Genomic DNA, 20458 nt, shown 5'->3' with positions numbered 1-20458 from the left:
ATTTGGTTCATGCAAAAATGAGGCATAACCTGGTAGAAATGACTTATTGTGCTTAAAAATGATTCCTCATACACCTTGGAGGCTTCCTGTACAAAGAACTCAAAAAATGATTCCTCATAAACCTTGGAGGAGTCCTGTACAAAGAAGTGACCAGATTTCCTCTAGTTTATGTGATTGTTGACTCAACCTTGTAGTGAAATAGATAGATCTTCTAAGATACAGATACATAGTTGTTAGATTCCCTCCAATTTGTGTTATTGTTGATTCAACCTTGGAGTGAAATGGGTAGATGTTCTAAGATACATGCATAGTTGACGCTAACAATACTAGTTCTTATATTAACTGTCTGAGTGTATATACTAGGTGGTCAGCTCTTCCTGAGTGTGGTGTAGAGGCACCAGTTGTGCATGCCGGGATCCTACTGATGGAGTGGAACTGAAGTTATAGCTCTGGTGGAGTCAATGGATAGCTGGATATGGTGCTTAATTTTTTTGTCACTTTAACCAGGAGGTGTTTTGGTAGAAACTGTATTATGGTATTATAACCATATTATAGCTTTCCCTAGCCTGTGACAGTAGCTAATCGCTGAAGACAATCTTTGGTCCATTGTTATGTACATGATGTAAGAATTTTTCATATTTGCTGGGCAGAATGGGCACCATGTACAGACAATCAATGTTCATGTGGTGGTTTGTGTTTAGTGTTAATACAATTGTGTCTATGAATATAAGGATCTTAGTGTGCGCAGACATGTGGCATTTTTTTAATCCTGTCATGTGAATGAAAGTGTAAGAACTAGATGGTGAATATAGAAGTGTGAATAAATAGTGGGTACATCCAGGGTTTTTTGAATTGCTTGGCGATGGCCTTGTGCAATGCCTAGATCATCACAGCATAGAAAATATTTTTTCCTTCTGAACTTTGGAATATAAAAAGCCTAAATTATAATTTTTTATGCATACAAATAAGAGTTCATTGGTGCAAACAATTTGCAGAGAAATACAAGCAGCTAGCAATTATGCATTTCTGAACTTGTAGGAGTGTTGTAGGCATGTATATGTATGTAGTCTAAGATGTTGCATGTTGCCAACTGAATCAAGAAAGGAGCTGGAGATATGCATTTCATATGGCAGAGAAGAGAATAGCAGAGCACATTGCTCTACAAATGATGGGCACCCACACGCAAGATCGGGTCATAGTGCTCACCTACTCCACCAATACCATTGCAAGTCGTGGCAAGATCATCACCAAGTTTTCTACTAGGAGATGTCCTCACCCCACTGCTTTGAGGCAGCAAGACCGACGCACGCTAGAGGAGCAGCACCGACCAAGCTCAATTCGGTGCTTGTTCAGCCTGACCGCATGCCAGCATCGCCTGACGCACCCCCTCAGCCTTGGAAGATGATCCGGCACCTAGTAGATCTAAGCGGGATTTCCACCGAGGGATCATCATGGTCATGGCTCTCCGTCCCAAGGTGCCGACCACCCTATCGGATATATGGGTCTAGGGTACCTACACCGCCCATATATTCGACCATGCCTATCAACCGGGCCGAAGACTACGAAGGATGAGGGCCAAGCGAATCAACCAACTTGGAGGTCAAGTCATTCTGAGGATATCTAGTGCCACACGATAGGATAGAATCATTCTGTTGTCATTCCATGTAACAAACTAGGAAGCCAACCTGTTAGCCGATCAGATCCATTGTAACCCTACCCCCCGGCTTGTATAAGGAGGGGTAGGGCCCCCGATCGAGATCCCATTACATTCTAGAGCATAGCTACACGCAACAGCCCCTGTAACCGAGCACACGAATACGGAGAAGAAGCAACACCCAACTGGACGTAGGGCACCACATGCCTGAACTAGTATAATCCATGTGTCTTGTGTGCTACCCATCTAATTCATCTTACGTGAATAGCGGCTAGGTATTTTCGGAGCTAATTCTTCTGACAGTTAGCGTGCCAGGTAGGGGCCTTTCGTGTACAAATTTATTGTGTTTCGAATGGTTCTCTCACCAGGGTCGACAACGGCACCAACCAGATGCGGCCAAACAACAACAACACCCTGGCGGTGTTGCCTTCGATCAGTTTGGGAACTTGCATATGCAAGGTCCTAAACCATGTGTGCAAGCAACGGAGCAGCCATCGTTTGATCATTTGTACCTCGCCGAGCTTGGAAGCGTAATGGAGGCAGGGCCACTCCAGTTGGCCCAGCACATTAACCGCTACCTCCTTGACATCGCATTCAAGATCTGGCAGGATCCATGCTAGACCAGCGACATGGATCCGCCACTGCTACCTGGCTATGTCCTACCTAGATTCTCTAGCAGGCTTAGGAACATCATTGCGATTCACGCCTGGAGGCTCAGCCAGGCCGCTATAGTCACCCCTAATAGGGTTGGGTCCCCTAGGATAACAGAGAGAGATCGCAAGCACAAGGGCCAAAACATTGGCCACAAAAAGGAGCAAGGTCACCAGGTCAAGTTCAGCCAGATCATGAATAGTCCATATCAGAATCATGGTTTCCCGGTAACCCACCTCTCCAAAGATTGCATCGTTTAGCTACCCTCCGAGCGAGGTCTCCCCAACAAAGTCAAACGTCGTAAGGAGAATAATTAGTATCAAAACACCAAGAGCGTCATGATCATCTTTGACAGACCCAAAGCTTACCCAGATCAAAAGGGTCAAAACCTGGCACACTGAGAGGTTTACGCTGTGGCACCCGCAACCCCACCTCGAATGCCATGGTCCGAGTGGTCGATCACCTTTGATAAGACCGACCACCCCGAACACATCATCGATGCCAGTTGATTTCCTCTAATAGTCAGCATGGTGATCAAAACCGTGTGGGTCACCAAGATCTTCGTTCATGGATGGACGGAGCGACACCAACATCCTCTATTGGGACACCTTCGAGAAGATGAAGATCGGCATCGACAAGCTACGCCCCGTGAGGGGTCCAATTTGCGGAATAGTCATAGGATGGTACATGCTGCCTCTGGGCATCGTCAATATAAAAGTCACATACGGCGACATGGTAAACTACCGCCATGAGATACTCTCCTTCAAGGTTGTCCACTTCGAGGATTCCTACCACACCGTGATGGGAAGACCATGTTTTGTCAAATTCATGGCTGTCCCGAATTATACCTACTTGAATATGAAGACGCCAAGCCCTCATGGTGTCATCACGGTCGAGAATGGCGTCTGTAATCTTGATCCTGACGAACGTGAACTCAACTATGAGATCATGCCAGGCTAGGACTCGGGGGTTTCAAGACCGGCGCCCATGCATCAGGAGCTCAAGCTGCAGTTGTCTAAACAGAAGGATGCATCACTCGTTCAATTCGCGCCGTCAGGTCCCTCAACGCCTCTGGCGTTTACGCCTAGCGAGGACTCGAAGAAGGTTCGGTTTGAGGAGGAGGACGAGAGCAAAACCACCAACATAGGGAAGAACCTGAACCAGGCTCAACAGGACGCGCTCATCAAGTTCCTCGTCAAAAATCGGGACATCTTCGCATGGAAACCTTCCAACATGTTGTGGATCCCGAGGGAAATCACCAAACATTCCTTGAGAATAAAAGCCCATGCAAAACCGGTCAAGTAGTGCCTAAGAAGATTCAACGATGAGAAACGCAGAGCAATAGAAGAGGAAGTAGCTAGCCAAGCTCCTCGACGCAGGGTTCATCAGGGAGGTTTTGTATCCAGACTGGTTAACAAATACGGTCTTTGTACCTAAAAAGAACAATAAATAGAGAATGTGTGTTGATTACACTACCAAATGGTGTAATTCTCCTAGTGTTTTTAAGTAGTAATAAAACACTACCACTAGTCATGGCACATAAAAATCTCACTAGGAGGCATTTAGTAGGAAAAATGTATACTAAATTTTGAATGCCAAAATACTAGGAGAACCCCCACCTCACTAAGAGAAATTTTATATTCTGGTTGTGTTATATGGGTCTTAACAAGGCATGTCCCAATGGTTCTTACCCCTTACTTCGTATAGACCAAATCATCGACCCCACCGTGGGCTCTAAGCTGCTTTGCTTCCTCTATGCTTATTCTAGATATCATCAGATCTGGATGATATTTTCGGATATATCTCCTCCAGGTTCTCGCTGTCTACCTACCGTTTCTTACTAGATGTTGTTAATAACTTGAGGTTCTGTCAGGCAATTAAGCTTAGTTTTTTTTACTCCGGCTTTACAGCTTAACATTGGTTTGTTGATATGTTGCTGGGTTCTAATGGCTAGTTGCTGAATCCAAAAGATCATGTAGGCTTGTGCAAAACCGGCCATATCATTTATTTGAGCGTCCACATTGAATTTTTTCGGGAACGTGCTTAGCACGTGTTTCATTAAGTAGAAGATAGAAGTTTAGATACACGTCCATCATCACCGGTTAGCGAGATGCCACATAGTGATGGGGAAGCACACAAACAGAAGGCACCGGATAAACGGTGGAACTCACGCCACTGTACTAACTAAAGAACGAATTGTGCGACGAGAACAGTGAGCTCCCCACCGTTGAATCGCCAGTAGCGACGAGAGGCTGGAGAATCCCGCGCCAACCCAGGCATTCACTTCTTCTAGGATTATGTTGCAGAGCTGGGCAGAAGTCCGTGAGACGCCATCAAAGGTCCGGCGATTGCTCTCCTTCCAGAGGTTCCAGGTGATGAGCAATACTGCCGAGTCGAAGCCACGTCTGGCCGCCTTGGGCGCCAACTTGCGTGCCCGCTGCCACCAATCGCAGAGAGTGGAGGTGGGTTGGGGTACAAGGCTCTGAAGTCCAATGCTGTGCAGCAGCCGATGCCAGACTTGGCGCGCGACGACACAAGAGGCGAGGAGGTGATCGACAAGCGTCCACATTGAACAAATTCTGTTTAGGTATCCTTCATTTTGTACTCTACCAATCACTACTAAAGAGGGATTTTTATGTCACAGTACATCCTTATCCATCCATTCTTCTTCCTCCTGCACACAAACAAGCTAAGCCTCCCGTCATTCTTCACATTCGTTCCCACAAGAGCAACCATGTTCATGGTCGTGGGACGGAGGGAAATCGGCTTTGCTGGGCGTGCAAGAGGCTACGACTACGAGTACGAGCATGCGTACACCATGCGTGTGTGAGGACACGCCACCACCATCCAAGGATGGTTCTTGGAGTGGCCAGCAGCGCGACCGGCGCAAGCAGGCAGCCGAGGATGGGGTTCCAGTTCTACGCCGAGAGAACTAGCTGTTCCAGCGTGGAGCGGATGATCGGCCACTTGGTCCGGCAGCACGTCCGTCCGCCGCGTGCCCACCGTCGCCGCCGCCCTGCTCCGGCTGCGCTTCATTCCACGACTGCTTCGTCAGGGTATGTACGTCCCGGACTCCCGGCCAGCGCTGCGACGCGTCCGTCCTGCTCAACTCCACCGCCGGCAGCGTGGCCGACAAGGACGCGCCGCCGAGCCTGACGCTGCGCGGCTTCGACTTCGTCGACCGCGTCAAGGCCCTCCTCGAGGAGGCGTGCCCCGGCCCCCGGCGTCATCTCCTGCGCCGCTCGCCGCTCGCCGCCCGCGACCCGTCAGTCGCCATTGTGCGTAAGCTCATCTCGTTCCTGTACGGCTGTACTGCACCCTTATATGATAGCAGACCTTGAGCTGACGAATATAAAGCGCTCATGTTCTCGGTGCATCCTCCATCGGACTTGGCAGGGGTGGGCCGTCGTAGCGCGTGCCGATGGGGAGGAGGGACGGGACGGTGTCCACCATGGCAGAGGCGCTCAACGATCGATATCCCCAAGCACAACATGAGCTCTTGTCTCCGCATTTTTTTTTCTAAGAGTCAAGTCCAATTTACCACACGAACTAGTCGCTATTTAAGAAGAAGAAGAAGAAAGAAACACCCTTGAACTTTTCTCCCAAACAACATACGCAGCATAATTTTTAAAACAGGGTAAGATACCCCCTAACCTAACCATTTCCACGTGATTCCTCGTATTTTTTTGCTCACGTGGCAGCGGAGGAGCTCACATCTGATGTGGTCTCTCATATATCGAAATAATTCATTCATAATGGATATTTATATCGTACTAATTCTATTCTAAATTATAGTTCGTTTGACTTTTTTTTATCTCAGGTTTGACCACTCGTCTTATTCAAAAATTTGTGCTGAATATCACTTCTTTTGTCGTGGCTTGCTTTATTAACAAAAGTTCTTCAAAAATGACTTAAATTTGACTATGTTTATATATTTTTTTGAATAAGACGAGCGGTCAAACTTGGGGTCAAAAAAGTCAAATGAATTATAATTTGGAACGGAGGAAGTAGTTGATAACTTTTTTTAATATGAGATCATATAGAAACCCGAATTCTTTTTAATTTATTAGATTTCAAATTCAATTTTCTAAATTTTTCAAACGACGTCGGATGTTCACAAAGTCTATACTAAAGTTGTGGCTCTTAACATAACCTTTAACATTGTAATTGACAACTTTTTTTGGCTTAAGGTAGTTTTGAGGTTCAAATAACCATTTTAAGCTATCATATTTTGATATTTATTAAAACTTTAATTTTAACCAATCTTAGATCCAGACATGATCTACATCAAAGTTGTAATGCTCGATAAGATCTAAAAGTATCTAGTTTTTTTTCAATAAAATCATTATGAACTGAAAAACAGATGATATGCATGACACACATGTCACGTATATATGTACCACGTTAATCAAAACTATCCTCAAAATCACTGGGAACAATTTAATGGGGTAGTTTTACTTGTTGTAAAAGTTTAAGATGTGTTGGTGTTGAGTTCAAGATGTTCTCAACTTTAGTCATGTTTGGCATAGCTTCTCCAGTAGCTTCACGAGCCGTTTGAAGTTATATTGTATCAAACAGGTATTTTCAAAATAGTTTTGCATGTGAAGTTCCTTAAAACATGCTCTCATGAGAGATCTATATGGATTAGACTGAAAATAGTAGCCTTTCCTAGCTTAACTCGCTCTAGTAGGTCTTGCGTGGGATTTTGTGAGAATATATTGTAAAGAGATCTACATGTAAAGTTGTTTTGACAAACGGTTTACCGAAACAATTTTAACTTCGTTGTTAAAGCTGCTCGTAGAGATGAAGCCAGGAAAAAAACTACTTCACGAGACTAGTTCAGTGTTCAAGGGTAAATTGGACTTGACGCTTGTTTTTATCTCGACCATTTTTTGTTTTGTCTCCATTGTAATTTTGATAAACAACTCGGTCACTGTTCTAACACGTTGAACATGACTAAGCAAGTGCGCACACCACGAATGCAATTTTTCCGTCTTCATCAAGGACATATGTTCTCATATTATGTGTATCAAGATCGATGATGATACGCCCCGAGCCATTCCGAAATACGTGTGTCGTCTGAGCGTCACTGCCGCCACCCTCACCTGTCCTCTACGTCGTCGACGTGCCCCATCCCGCCCTCAGCGCGACGTCGCCTCCACCCCCACCCGTCCTCTATGCCATCACGCCCGCCCCACCCTGTGCTCTGCACGCCGTTGCCCAGCTCCGTGCAGCGTCGGCTTCTACGCACCGCCGAGCTCCGCGTTGCCGGCGAGTTCCACGCACCATCGTTGAGCTCTTGCGTGCCGTTGAGCCTTCATTCGCCCAAGCAGAATGAGATGTTGCTCTGAAAGCCTATGTTGCAAACCTATGTTTTAAGCGTTTTGAGAGCATGTTGCAGGCGTTGTGTTTACGGATGTTTCAACAATGATATTATACATGTTTCAACAGTAATCTGGGCATGTTTCAGTAGTACATCACCAATGTTGCAGCAAAGATATTGTACATGTTTCAATAGTAATCCGAGCATGTTTCATTAGTACATCGCCGATGTTACAGCGGTGGGCCCCAAGGGTGTCCGTGCGGAAGCCAACATCCTCTGTGTGCCGCCGCCGCTCCCACCCGTCCTTTGCATTGTCGCCGTGCGCCCACCCCCACCCATTCTCTACGTCATCACCGCGTCCCATCCTGCCCTATGCGCATCGTTGTCTAGCTCTGTGCGGCGCCACCTTCTGCGCACTGCAGAGCTTCACGTCGCTGGCGAGCTCCAATTTGCCGCCGAGATCCATGCCCGGACGCTCCGTACCGAAACACGTGTGCTCCTGTCCTCTGCGCCTTGCTATCTCGGTCCACCCATCCTCTGTGTCGACGGCAGCCTTAAGGGAAACAGAGCAGCCGCGGGACGTCTGGACATTAGATGCGTTTGTCCACGTCAAGAGGGCACATGGCAGCGGCAGAATTTTTGCTTCTCCGCACACACACCATCGACATGGCCCACTGCTCATCCTTGTAAGGGTCGAGATGGCGGACTAGAGGGGGGGTAAATAGTCTTTTCTAAAATTAATCGCGTCGGCTAACCGAAACAAGTGCGGAATTATAACTATCGGTCTAGCCAAGACTATACCCCTCTATCTATGTTCTCTAGCACCTTTCAAATGTACTAATCAAGCAACAAAGATGCCGGACTAGCTAGAGCTCACCTAACCAATTCTAGGAGCAAGGTCACACAAACCTATGCCACTAGTACTTTAAGCAATAAGGGAGCTCCTACACAAGCTAGTAAGCAAAAGCACAAAGCCACCTAAGCTTACTAGCAATGCTCAATAACAAGACAACCAATGTCAAATTAGAGAGCGCAATTACTTAGCTACACAAACTAAGTAATGTGACTAACAAGGTTACACAAACCAAATTAGCCACGCAAGGAAGCTACTTCTATGCTACACAAGCAAGAAGGTAATTAGCAAGCTACATAAGCTATCTAATTACAAGAGCAACTACACAAGCTAAATATGTATAAAAGTAATTGCAAGCTTGTGTAATAGGGATGCAAACCAACGGGAAGAACAAGGTTGACACGATGATTTTTCTCCCGAGGTTCACGTGTTTGCCAACACGCTAGTCCCCGTTGTGTCGACCGCTCACTTGGTGGTTCGGCGGCTAATTAGCATCACCCGCTAAGCCCGCACGTCGGGCGCCGCAAGAACCTACCCCTTGAGTGAGGGTAGCTCAATGACACGCTTTACTAAAGTTGCTCTTCGCGACTCCCGCGGGGCGAGCACAAGTACCCCTCACAAGCACTTCTCCGGAGCACCGCACAAGCTTCTTGCGGGCTTCCACGGAGACCACCACCAAGTCGTCTAGGAGGTGGCAACCTCCAAGAGTAACAAGCACCACCGGCTTGCAACTCGATCACCTAGTGCCACTCGATGCAACCTCACGATGCAATCGTACTAGAATCGCTTACTCACACAATCGGATGATCGCTATCTAGTATGTGTGAGATGGAGGGCCCCCAAGCACTCTCAAGCATGGACACAAAGTCCCCCCAAGGTGCTCAGCTCTAGCCATGGCCGAAGGCCACTTCTATTTATAGCCCCAAGGGCTAAACTAGCCGTTACTCCTTCACTGGGCAACTGTCGGGTCGACCGGACGCTCCGGTCATGTTGACCGGACACTGGTCCTCAGCGTCCGGTCGCCTGATGACAGCCACGTGTCACCTACGTTCAACGACATTCTTCCAATCTCAACAGTCATCTTCTGACCGGACGCAGCAGCTTCAACTGACCGGACGCTGGACCCTCAGCGTCCGGTCGTTTACAGTAAGGTACCGACCTTGACCGGACGTGTCCGGTCGCACGTGATCGGACGCAACCCAGCGTTCGGTCATACTCCAGCTCCTGCGTCACCATGCGTCAGCCTAACCGGACGCGCCCTGCCAGCGTCTGGTCACTTCCAGTGACAGCGTCCGATGCACTCAGTGAGACTCTGTCTTTTCTGTGTAGGGCGCCGGTGGCACCGTCAGACTGTCCGCACTCTACGGGCGGACACTCCGCCGGTGGAGTTTCTTCACCAAGTTGATCCATATCAACTCCAACTCTATCTCCTTTGTAAATGTGCCAACACCACCAAGTGTACACCACCATGTGTATGTGTGTTAGCTTTTCATAATCATTTTCCAAAGGATGTTAGCCACTCAACTTGTCACGCCACTCGATCCTAGCGACGATGCAAAGTTAGATCACTCGAGTGGCACTAGATGACTGATATGCAAACAAGTTTGCTCCTCTTGATAGTACGGCCATCTATCCTAAACCCGGTCATAAACTTCTCTACACACCTATGACCGGTAAAATGAAATGCCCTAGGTTATACCTTTGCCTTGCGCATTCCATTCCATCTCCTCCAACGTCGATGTAACACATGCACCAACATGATCACAATGATATGATCCACTTCATATCATCACGTGATCATATTGGTTCATCGATCTTGACTTTACTTGCTCTTCACCGTTGCCATCGTCCATCGGCGCCAAGTCTTGCTCAAGTTTCACCGCCACGTGGTCCATTGCTGCAAAGCCTTCGACTTGCCCTTCACGCTTGCAACCGGTCCATCAAGCCAAGTCTTGTCTTGATCTTCTTCACCTTGATCACATGACTCAATGTCATGTCTCATGTGCATTTAAGCTCCCTCATCATCACATGTGTGAGCTTTGCAACATCTCCAAGCCATTTTCACATGTTGCTCACACACATGTACCTGTGGACTAATTACCTATGTATCTCACATAAACACAATTAGTCCACCTAGGTTGTCACTCAATTACCAAAACCAAACAAGGACCTTTCAATCCTTCGCCGACCGCCTCTGGGCCTGGGTGGGCTACTACCGCGCGGTGCTCAAGCGGCCTGCTCCGCTACGACGTCGTGAACGGTGTGGCTAAGGGCAACTCCAACCTATTCCTCGAATTTTGGCCCCCTATCTCCTGAAATGAGAGTCCCTCATCCATATTCAAACTTCTACTTTTTAGCACGCTCCAACCGATCCCCTAAAACTTTTCTACTTTATAATATATTATCATGTGTCCTACTTATTGGGCTCACTTGTCAGCCTTGTAACAAGAGAGGAATGAGGGGTAGGGGAGAGGATGAGGGACTCCTACATCTGGGGGTTTAGGAGAGAGGAATGAGAATGTGTCATCCATCGGGGGCCGGATGAGGCTTCGGTTGGAGCTATGTTTTCAAGTCCTGAGCCCCTAAAAGAAGGATAGGAGTCCAGACGAGAGCTCGGTTGGAGTTGCTCTAAGTAACTTGTTTTCCCGTTATTATCCCTCCTTCCTAGTCACTACTAGTCGTGAACTGAACGCTGTGATTTTGCTCTTGCACACTTGGGACAATTACTATGTTCAAAAATTTTACATAAAAATAACTATGTTCAAAATTTTGTTTCGCTTGTACGTATATATGTTGTTAATAGCATTAGTAGTTGTTGTATGGTAATAACATACTACCGTATACTCAACTAGTCAAGGCTCTGTGTTGTCGTGCGTCATCTCGTCACCTCTGCTTGCTGGGCCGGCCTGGCAAACGCATGCGGGATTGCGGGCCAGTTGGGTCTGTTGACATATTCCCTCCCGGGCATTCAAATTCCATCCACTCCAGTCCCTGGATCAAGTTACCGGTGGAAGACCTCCCTGGTGTCGTCGCCGCCGCGGGGCACGGGCTCGCGTGTCACGCGCTGCTGGTGAGGGACCTGGCGGTTCGCCAGCCGGCAAGAAGACTACGATGCAGATAAAACACCAGGAAGGAGATGTACATAAACAATCGCGCCAGCCAGATCTTGCCCTCCCTAAATCCCCAACACTTGCTTGTACTCGGGGATTACTATCGGATCATGCCTTCTTATTTATTTTCCTACACCAACAACTCATGGAAAATCTCTACGTTACATATAAACAGGCCCGACATGTTTGACCTTTGCTGACCTTGCACTACGTGCTACTCCCTCCGTCTTTAAAAGAATACATTATGTAACAGTATCATGTTTTAGTATATCACCTTTGACCAATTATAAATATTTATAATATAAAATAAATATTATTAGATTAATTATGAAATGTATTTTCATAATAAATTAATTTAGAGCCATAAATATGAATATTATTTACTAGAAATTTAGTTAAACATAAAGCACTCAAAGTGGCACGTAACTTATAGTTACATTTTTTTAGAGACAAAGGTAGTACATCGCAAAATTCTATAGAGCTTGTGTCGTTCCATGTGTATCTTCTTTTTTTTGGGGGGGGGGGGGGGGGGGGGGGGGGGGGGGGGGGGGGGGGGGGGGGGACAAAATATCTGGAGGTAGCGGTGCCGGTAGCGCAGGCAATTCAAAGCGTGACCGTGAAAGTTCGCTGGAGCCGAGCAAGCGTCGCTTTCGGGCGCCACAGCCCACTTGAGCTTCACCCAAGCCACGGCGACGGCCATAATGACCACGATTAAAACACAAGCTGATGAGTTGATCTCGACTCTACATAAACAATAAAATAGTACTCCCTCCGTCCCTCGATAGAGGACGTTTCCCTATCGGCCACTATTAGGAATAAAAGAAGAGAAAAAATAGACGATGTGAGCCTGGGAGGATCGGAGGCATATCCTTTCCTCCGTCCATGACGTGGTGCTCGCGGGTTCTTCCGTCCGAGAGCAAGGGCAGCGCCGGCGGGTTGCTCTTCCCTTGTACTGGTCCTCAGCTCGTGCCTTCCTCAGTCGGTGCCCCTCCCATCGCCTCCTCCTCCGCCGCCGCCTCTGCCCGTCGCCTCGAACAACGGCGCTCTCATATTCTCCAGCCCGTGCCTTCCTCGTCTACGACACCCTGCCGAGGATGGGGCCATCGAGGAAGTATCTGCTACTAGTATTATGGGACGGAGGGAGTATCTGCTACTGCGATACACCCGCATGCAAAACTTTTTTTTTATTTGCGAACGCATGCATGCAAACTTTCTGACGCTAGCTTTCAGCCTTTCACAATAGTTTTCTTCGTTGCTGTCAAAGTTAGGTTCGACTTTGTCGAAGTACCACGGCCGGTAATACAACCATACGTAAATCTTTTGAGTATTCGAAAAAAAAAATAAGGCGGCCGGCAATGGGCAGCAGTACAAGTGCATCCGTACGTCAAAAGTCAGAGTAAAAGGCAACCTTTTTTTTTTACTGAAAGCACAACAGGAAGACGAAACACCAAAATGAGATTCATGTGTTCCCTCAAAAAAGAAATGAAAGAAATGAGATTCATGTACCTAAAAGGCACTAGTAAGATTAAGGGGGTGTTCGAATCCGATGGGACTAAAATTTAGGAGGTGTCATGTGAGGGTCTCGCATGAGGTGTTTGGATACTAATAAAAAAACAAATTACAGAATCCGTCATTACTCCACGAGACGCGTCATTAGCATATGTTTACTGTAGCACTACATTGTCAAATCATGGACTACTCAGGCTTAAAAGATCCGTCTCGTAAATTAGTCACAAGTTGTGCAATTAGTTTATATTTAATACTACATGTCCAAATATTCGATGGGACAACGACTAAAGTTTAGGAGGAGAAACCAAACACCCTAAGTAAGTTCCAAAAACAAAACAAAAAGATCTTTATGATCGAAGTGATGGCATGATATTGGGCACACGAACAATAGCTAACATCATCAGAGGAAAAGCACCCGTTGTAGCAATCGGGGAAGGAGATTATAGCATATCGGACCAGTACGCTTGGTGGGCTGGCAACAGTCAACTGACCAGGCCTGGCCCAGAATGCGCATTTTTGCTTTCCTTTTCTAATCAATCAACTGGCTGGGCCTTTTTTTTTACATAATAAGGACCAAAGTGAGATTCAGATATGGGTGAAAGGAAGCAGTAAGATTCAGGTCTAGAAACAGGGGAAAACACATAATAACGGTCAGACGTTGCACATGGGAACAACATATTTGTATAATATATCTCATTATTTTAAATTATGGTTACAACGTCAAGTAATTATTCGACCAACAGTAAAAAACTATGCTTGGATTATGCGATGCAGGGCTAACTTCATGGTTGTTGCGGCGCATTGTTTCTAGTATGGAGGAATTTTCCAGGTAGACATCCATGGCGTGGTTTCTCTGCTGATTTCGGGACACTGTGGACAATCTTTTTTTATCAGGTACACACACAACACAACCCACACACTCTTTTCCAGGTAGACATCCATGGCGTGGTTTCTCTGCTGATTTCGGGACACTGTGGACAATCTTTTTTTATCAGGTACACACACAACACAACCCACACACTCTACACTCACACCACGAGCACATACACGCGTTCGCGTCCGTACACACGCAAAGAAAAAATTGAGAGGCACGTCGCCTCCGGTGCATGGAAAACACATAGTACCACCGAATATGCACGTGTGCGTGTACCTTAAAACTTTCTGGAAAAAAATCCAAAAAATGTGCGATCACCAGGGTTTGAACCTGGTGGGTAGCGACGGTTTAACCCCTGATGGGTAACGTCCCACTAACCACAGGACCATTCACTACTGTGGACAATCTTGGCACGAGATGGTGGTTAGCCCCATCCTGAATTGATCCAATCTCATCACTCATCATCAATCGTCACACTTCAAATCATCACCAATCGTCGCACTTCAAATCAGAATACAACGTTGTGATACCGATAGAAATCAATCAGCAGCTACATCAGTCCAGATATAAAGCTAGTCATGCATTTGTGCAGAAAAAGCACCTCAGAGATCAAAGCTCTAGAATCCCTCCAAACCGAGAAGATTATGCATTGGATCCCAGTACAAGATTCAAATACAACCAAAGATTGATTGGGAGCCATAAACACAAAAAAAAAATAACGTTCCGGATGGTCAATCTCAATTCTCAACCCTACTCTTGTATTTGTCGTTCATTGATCCCAGCTAAAAAATTCTGACGGGGGTTGGAGAGGAAGTATGCAGCTAGCAAAATGACAACTGCATCTCTATTTACACTGTGGGAACACCTGCCCTGGGCTTCAGCAGTTTCGTATGTCCTCTTAGTTTCTGAGATCATTGCACTAGTGGCAGACTAGTTTGATACATAACAAGAAAAACTGAAGCTATTTAAAAGAACTTCTCATTTGACCGCCAATTGTTAGTGGGTCCATGCAACTCTTGTACCCTTAATCTTGATCTCACTAGCAGAAGAATTTTACCCTATAAACCTAAGAGAAACAATCTGGATGTGGTTACGGAAGATCCCTGTACTTGAGAACATCGATCTTGTCCAAATCATACTCCTGGCATATACTCAAAATGGTATCACAGTCCAAACCTTCATCCAAGTTTTTACTCTCAAGAAACCTGTCAAGCTTTTCTGATGGCCGCAGCTTCTGTTCATGAAAAAAAAACACATTAACTAAGTAGAAATGCTGGGAATAGAAGTAATTGAAATCTAGCGATTTCATTTAAAACACGCCCACACCCGAACAGCCCTTTGTTCCGCCACCTCTCTCAGAGAACATGTATTACACTCGCAATATGATTTACCGTATAATACAAAACATGGATCTATGCAGGTGTGTTTGCCATTGGCTATGCAATCATTTCATAAAAGATTGGGAGCTGATGTGGCCCATGTAATCTTAACTTATACCAGAAAGGCAAATTTATAGTAGTTCGAGTACAGCACGGTAGTATGTTACTCATTTGTGCTACCTCCCAGCAAGGTAGTATGTTTACTCATTTGTGCATATTCTAAGAGGCATGAACACATTTAGAAAGGTGGCTCATTGGGAACATTTGAATACAGAACTACAGCCAAAACAATGCAACAGCCTAAGATGCTCCCATGGCATAATTTGACAGATGCTTCGTTGACATTGCATCCAGGCCTCCGCGACACGATTGCATTACGTAAGTGATAGGACCTCAGTGAAAGAAGATAGGCAATTAGGTGGAATGAATTCTCTATTGCTGTAGGCTGTACTTATACAACAGTGAGTGTACATGCAAGGAAAGAATCAAAGCTATCCTCCTAATGTCCTCTAATCTAGCCTAATTAATACAGTCTATAAAAGTACATGCAGACATGATCTGCTATTAGTGCCAGTAATGACTGAGATAGGAAGACTAGTAATGGCTAGGATAATGCCATTCTAACACTCAATTTACCAACAGTGTTGAAATATCTGACTTATATGGTTATTATGTTCCATCTATAATGCAAGATTTTATATTTGATCAGAAATGACACCATTAAGGAAACACTGCATGTAATAAGATGTGTAGGGAGCAGAAACCATGTTAGTTCAATTAGCAGGAGAAGTTTCAAAAGATGATCAAAATTCCAGTTGCCCATTACATTGCCTCATTGCAAAGCTGCCCCAAGGATGCAACAAAATGAAAGTCTTACTCATATGTAAAGTTGCGGCAACCTACCCAAGGAGAATACCGTGCATTTTCACTGGGGTTATCATCCTTTACTGAATTAATCTTCTCCTTCTCAAGTACTTTCCACTGATCTGAGCAGTCAGAAACTAGTAACTGGAGCCTCTCACTTCCCTATACCAAAATAAACATCAGGCAAACCTAAGAAGAAACAATAAACAAATACCAATAGTGTCATTGTTATGTACGGGAATGTGTACAAGAGAAGGAACAAGCAAAGTGGCTAGGCTGGCCACGGTGTCTGTCAAGTAGTCGTATTTGGTCAGGAGTCTCAGCAGGTTAGGAGATTGAGAGTCTGTTAGTGTTATCTATCGAGTCTGTTAGCCTATCAAGTCTGTTAGTTGGCTTAGTAAGTTGAGTTAGGTTACAGTACGGCAGGACCTGGTGTATGAGTATCAAACCCTCATAATGAATTGAGTTAGCCTGGGATTGAGATATATACTATCTCCCTTGGGCACCCAGCCTTGCTATCGAGCTTTTGCCCTAGCTGTTCATCGACTACGAACACGACGCCGCCTGTACGCCGTCGTGCCTTCAAGCCTCGGCCTCACATCACACACCGCTACAACCTCCGGTCCCTACGCCATACCAGTCATCATCTGGACGTCTGTATAGTACCTAACATATTAGACTGGTAAATTGAAGAACTTGTATCAAACATAAAACATTTGCGCAATTTAGGGGGTCTTTCACTTCACAAAACTGAGCGTATAAACCGCATGGACTCAAAAGGCAGAAATTAAGAAAACATGGTGCATAGTTGACAAATCAATGAGTACCATAACAGTGACAATGAAAAACAGTGCACACAGAATTTATTTACAACAACAACAACAACAACAACAACAACAGAATTTATTTACAAGTGGAGCCAAAATCTTGTAAGACTAATTGGATGATTTCACAAACCTGTAGAGCTCTCCAATGAGAATAAGCACGAAATAGCACCCAAAAGAATGGTATGTTTGGTAACGGTAGTACCTGCAATAGGGAAAAAAATCAAGTAGAAGACAGTTGCATCATGTTATAGCCCATAAAGTTAACACCACTTGTACAAGTATGTAAACTTGAAAAGTGTGCAATAATGAAGAATACAGTCACATCCTTTGATCCTTAGCCAAAACTTGACACAGTAAAATTAGCAATAAATCTAAAGTGATAATATCTGAAGAGAACATTAAACCCTCCAACTGACAGAATTGTTTTGAATTACTAGTTGAAACCAAAACCCAAAAAATGATTGTAAACCTACCGTGAAAACACTAGTAACTGGAAGCAAACAAACTGAACCATACAGAAATTTCTTGTGAACTGACGCACCCCTGGTTGTCAGAAACAATGCACAAGCAAAAGGGTCAGAAAATATACTAATTAAACTAGACAATGCACAATGTGTGTGTTTAAGGGCATCAAGCATTCACCTAACAGCAATATGCCGCAACCGTCGACGCACAAGACGAGAATTTATGCTGCATAAGAGATTGCAGTTTAGAATTTAACAAGCATATATAAATATAAATGAAGGTGTGCGAGTACAAAAAAGTGCTGGCCAACCGTGTTGGCAACTGGCAGCCAGAAGACTTTGGCAAGTGATGCTTGGTAGTACCATAGTGGTTTTTAGAGATTTTCTTTTGAGGGTAATGACTCTTAAAGCTCATATGCTAACTTCTAAATCACGTCAAGCATATGATTAGTACTGCATCCATGAGGGCACACAATTACAAACAAAGACAATGATTAAAAATGATATGAAAATTGACAAATGACTCATTTCTCAGCTCTTGGGGTAATATACTGTAAAACAAGCATAGTATACACAACAAATAAGAAGGCATAAGCACAGAAGTAATGTTTACCACACAGTTACTCTATTTAGCAAAGTAAAGATGCTGACTTATCTGCTTACAAAGAGTCATATGAATACCCTAAAGCCTTAGTAAATAAAGTATTAACTCGCAACTAACATTCTCCAAACAATTTGCAGATAAACACATAGAATGTAAATTGCAAATACTTATAAGTTATAACTAACCTATCTTACAAATTCAAAGACAAGATTTTGAGATCTAAAACCAAGAAAATTAAATGACATCTACGACCTGTTTATCAAGATGCTATCAGGCATGTCCTGTGAGATGCCAACACCAAATGAGTATGCTAGGCTTTCAGTTGCAGGTTTCCATGCACTTGTGGACACGTATTACTGAAGCTATCTTTAAAAAAAACAGCGCTTAAGATTACTCTGTTATGTAAGAGAATGGGGCAACTTCATGAGATAGGGTGAAAATAAAGACAGCCAAACTAATAGCTGGCTATTTTGCAGGACACGCTTATGAGGGATTAAAATGTAAAGGAAAAATAATGCATGTCACATTCACATAAAAGTACTGAAATTGGTGTTATTTCAACAGGATGGCTTGTAAGTTGTAACAGACACTCAATTTGATTTTAAAGGACTTGACATGGAAGTCAAGTATCAACCGCATCACATCATTTAAAGTTAATGCAGTCAGTGCTACAAAGTGATTTTCCAGGTCCTATGGGGCTTATGCTATGTGCAATAACAACTGGCATGGACAACATATATGTTGTGGATACCTTCATCGGCAAGACCTACTCACGACGCAAGCAGCAGGAGGTGTCTACCAGTGCCTAAGCTTATCCTAGTTGAGAGTCTGTTCAAGTTTGTTTGAATTCATTGCTTAAGTTGCATAAGTTATTTGAGAGGAGAAGAAACAGCAGTATGTTAGTCAGCTGTGTTAGGCTGACTCTATATAACAGAGTAAGGCAGATTCATTTGGTTTTATGGAGAAATAAGCATAAAAACTAAGAGCCTCTTCGGAGGGTGAGCCCAGTCTATCTGCCTTACTACTCCATAATCAATCCACATTCCACAAATCCAGCCATATTAGTATACGTCTATCCTCGATCAAGCATACCTAAAAGTCATACTGTGTAGTAAGAAAAAACACAGATTACAATCATGGAGAAAACAAATAGACAAGCAACCACCGATTGAGCGTGCACAAGGCTACACACAAATAGCTGTTGACCGCCAACATAAACCAATTTCAAGGCACATCCAACAAAACCCAGTGTGTGTCACCACTCCTGAGACCAGGTGGCAAGATGGTTGAGATTCTAAGGACTTTAGAGCACAAGGTCATCGTACAGAAGTAGGAAACAGGGTCACACCGGTATAGTTTCTTTTACCCTGTTATGTCACTTCCAAAGTGTTATTTATTGCTGACAATGTACATAAGCTAAGCCTATGGCAACCAATTGCTCTAACAACTAATATTGAGTAATGAAATCCCCAGAACCTGAGGACATTTTGACAGGGCGCATTAATGCAACAACAGCCAACAGCACCTTCTTCCCATTTAAACAACAGGGGGGGGAAACAAGAGACGTCTACTAAATACACACGGACTTCTGCCGAGAGAAGTGGAAATGCAGAGATTATCACATCATCACAACTGACCTCGCCGGATGCACGATCTCGAGCGCGCTCACGTCCTTGGTGACGGACTTCAGGAGCACCTCCGACGGCCTCACCCGGGAGAGCAGCTTCAGCCCGAAGCTGCAACACAACGGAAAGCAGACGGCGCATAAGCCCAACGACCCAGCATCATTTCGCCATCTCCAGATCAATCCCAGCCGAGCCTTAAACTCACCTATGGATCCGGCTCTTCATCGACCCCTCCGGCGCGCTCCCGAACCCGATCCACGCCCTGTTCATCTGCGCATCGAAACCAATCCCTCAGAAAACCCAAATGCAGGCGACGCCACGCCACGGGGACCCGCACGAGCGTGGAGAAGGGCGCGCGTGGGAGCCAGGCACCTTGTCAGCGACGAAGTCGACAACGGCCTCGGCCTTCTCCGGCGCCGTGCGGCCCCCGGAGGAGATGCCGCGCCAGAGGTCCCTCAGAGTCGGCGGCGGCGGCGGAAGGGCGCCATCGGCAGCGGACGCTGCGGCCGAGGCGCGCGGGAGGGCGAAGCACCAGGCGCGGCCCTTGACGGGGAAGACGACGACGCGGGCCTGCATCGCGCGGCGCGGCACGGCACGGCGAGGTGGGAGTGGGCGCAACCGAGCAAGGGCAGGGGGCACGGCGCGGGAGGCGGCGGCGTGGGGCGGTGGTGGCGACTGGCGAGGCGGAGCGCACTGAGACTTGGAGGAGGAGGCGGAGGTG

The 20458-nt window shown here is 45.7% G+C and overlaps 2 protein-coding genes across 3 annotated transcripts; one reads left to right on the top strand and one right to left on the bottom strand.

Annotated features, from left to right (window-relative positions):
* Positions 1–2872: 2872 nt before the first annotated feature.
* LOC136468544 (uncharacterized) lies at positions 2873–3265 on the top strand. Its single transcript, XM_066467075.1, has one exon. The coding sequence runs from the start codon at positions 2873–2875 to the stop codon at positions 3263–3265; it is 393 nt and encodes a 130-aa protein (XP_066323172.1).
* Positions 3266–14553: 11288 nt separating this feature from the next.
* Positions 14554–20454, bottom strand: LOC136471084 (uncharacterized protein C23H3.12c-like). Of its 2 annotated transcripts, none has more exons than XM_066468816.1 (8): positions 20110–20454; positions 19943–20007; positions 19750–19848; positions 17687–17734; positions 17518–17587; positions 17175–17246; positions 16270–16379; positions 14554–15208 (listed from the first exon to the last, which is right to left on the bottom strand). In XM_066468816.1, exons 1-8 carry the CDS (start codon positions 20311–20313, stop codon positions 15127–15129), a joined length of 750 nt encoding a protein of 249 aa, XP_066324913.1. In that variant the 5' UTR covers positions 20314–20454; the 3' UTR covers positions 14554–15126. The 2 variants fall into 2 exon arrangements, with proteins under 2 accessions (XP_066324913.1, XP_066324912.1); XM_066468815.1 differs by having other exon boundaries at positions 14563–15208; positions 16257–16379.
* Between the last annotated feature and the right edge of the window lie 4 nt (positions 20455–20458).

This window comes from Miscanthus floridulus, chromosome 8, assembly GCF_019320115.1.
Source record: "Miscanthus floridulus cultivar M001 chromosome 8, ASM1932011v1, whole genome shotgun sequence".
Taxonomy (NCBI): Eukaryota; Viridiplantae; Streptophyta; class Magnoliopsida; order Poales; family Poaceae; genus Miscanthus; species Miscanthus floridulus.
Note: the sequence above shows the minus strand (reverse complement) of the source record. Positions and strands in the feature narration are given on the sequence as shown.

What these genes read in the sequence shown, in the direction of transcription:
- LOC136468544 (XM_066467075.1), top strand. Translation starts at nt 2,873, where the DNA reads ATGGATGGACGGAGCGACACCAACATCCTCTATTGGGACACCTTCGAG.
- LOC136471084 (XM_066468815.1), bottom strand. Translation starts at nt 20,313, where the DNA reads ATGCAGGCCCGCGTCGTCGTCTTCCCCGTCAAGGGCCGCGCCTGGTGC. An exon ending in TTGCGGCATATTGCTGTTAG is followed by an intron (nt 17,588 to 17,686) that starts GTGAATGCTTGA and finishes TCTGACAACCAG; the next exon opens with GGGTGCGTCAGTTCACAAGA. An exon ending in CAGTTACTAGTGTTTTCACG is followed by an intron (nt 17,247 to 17,517) that starts GTAGGTTTACAA and finishes TCCCTATTGCAG; the next exon opens with GTACTACCGTTACCAAACAT.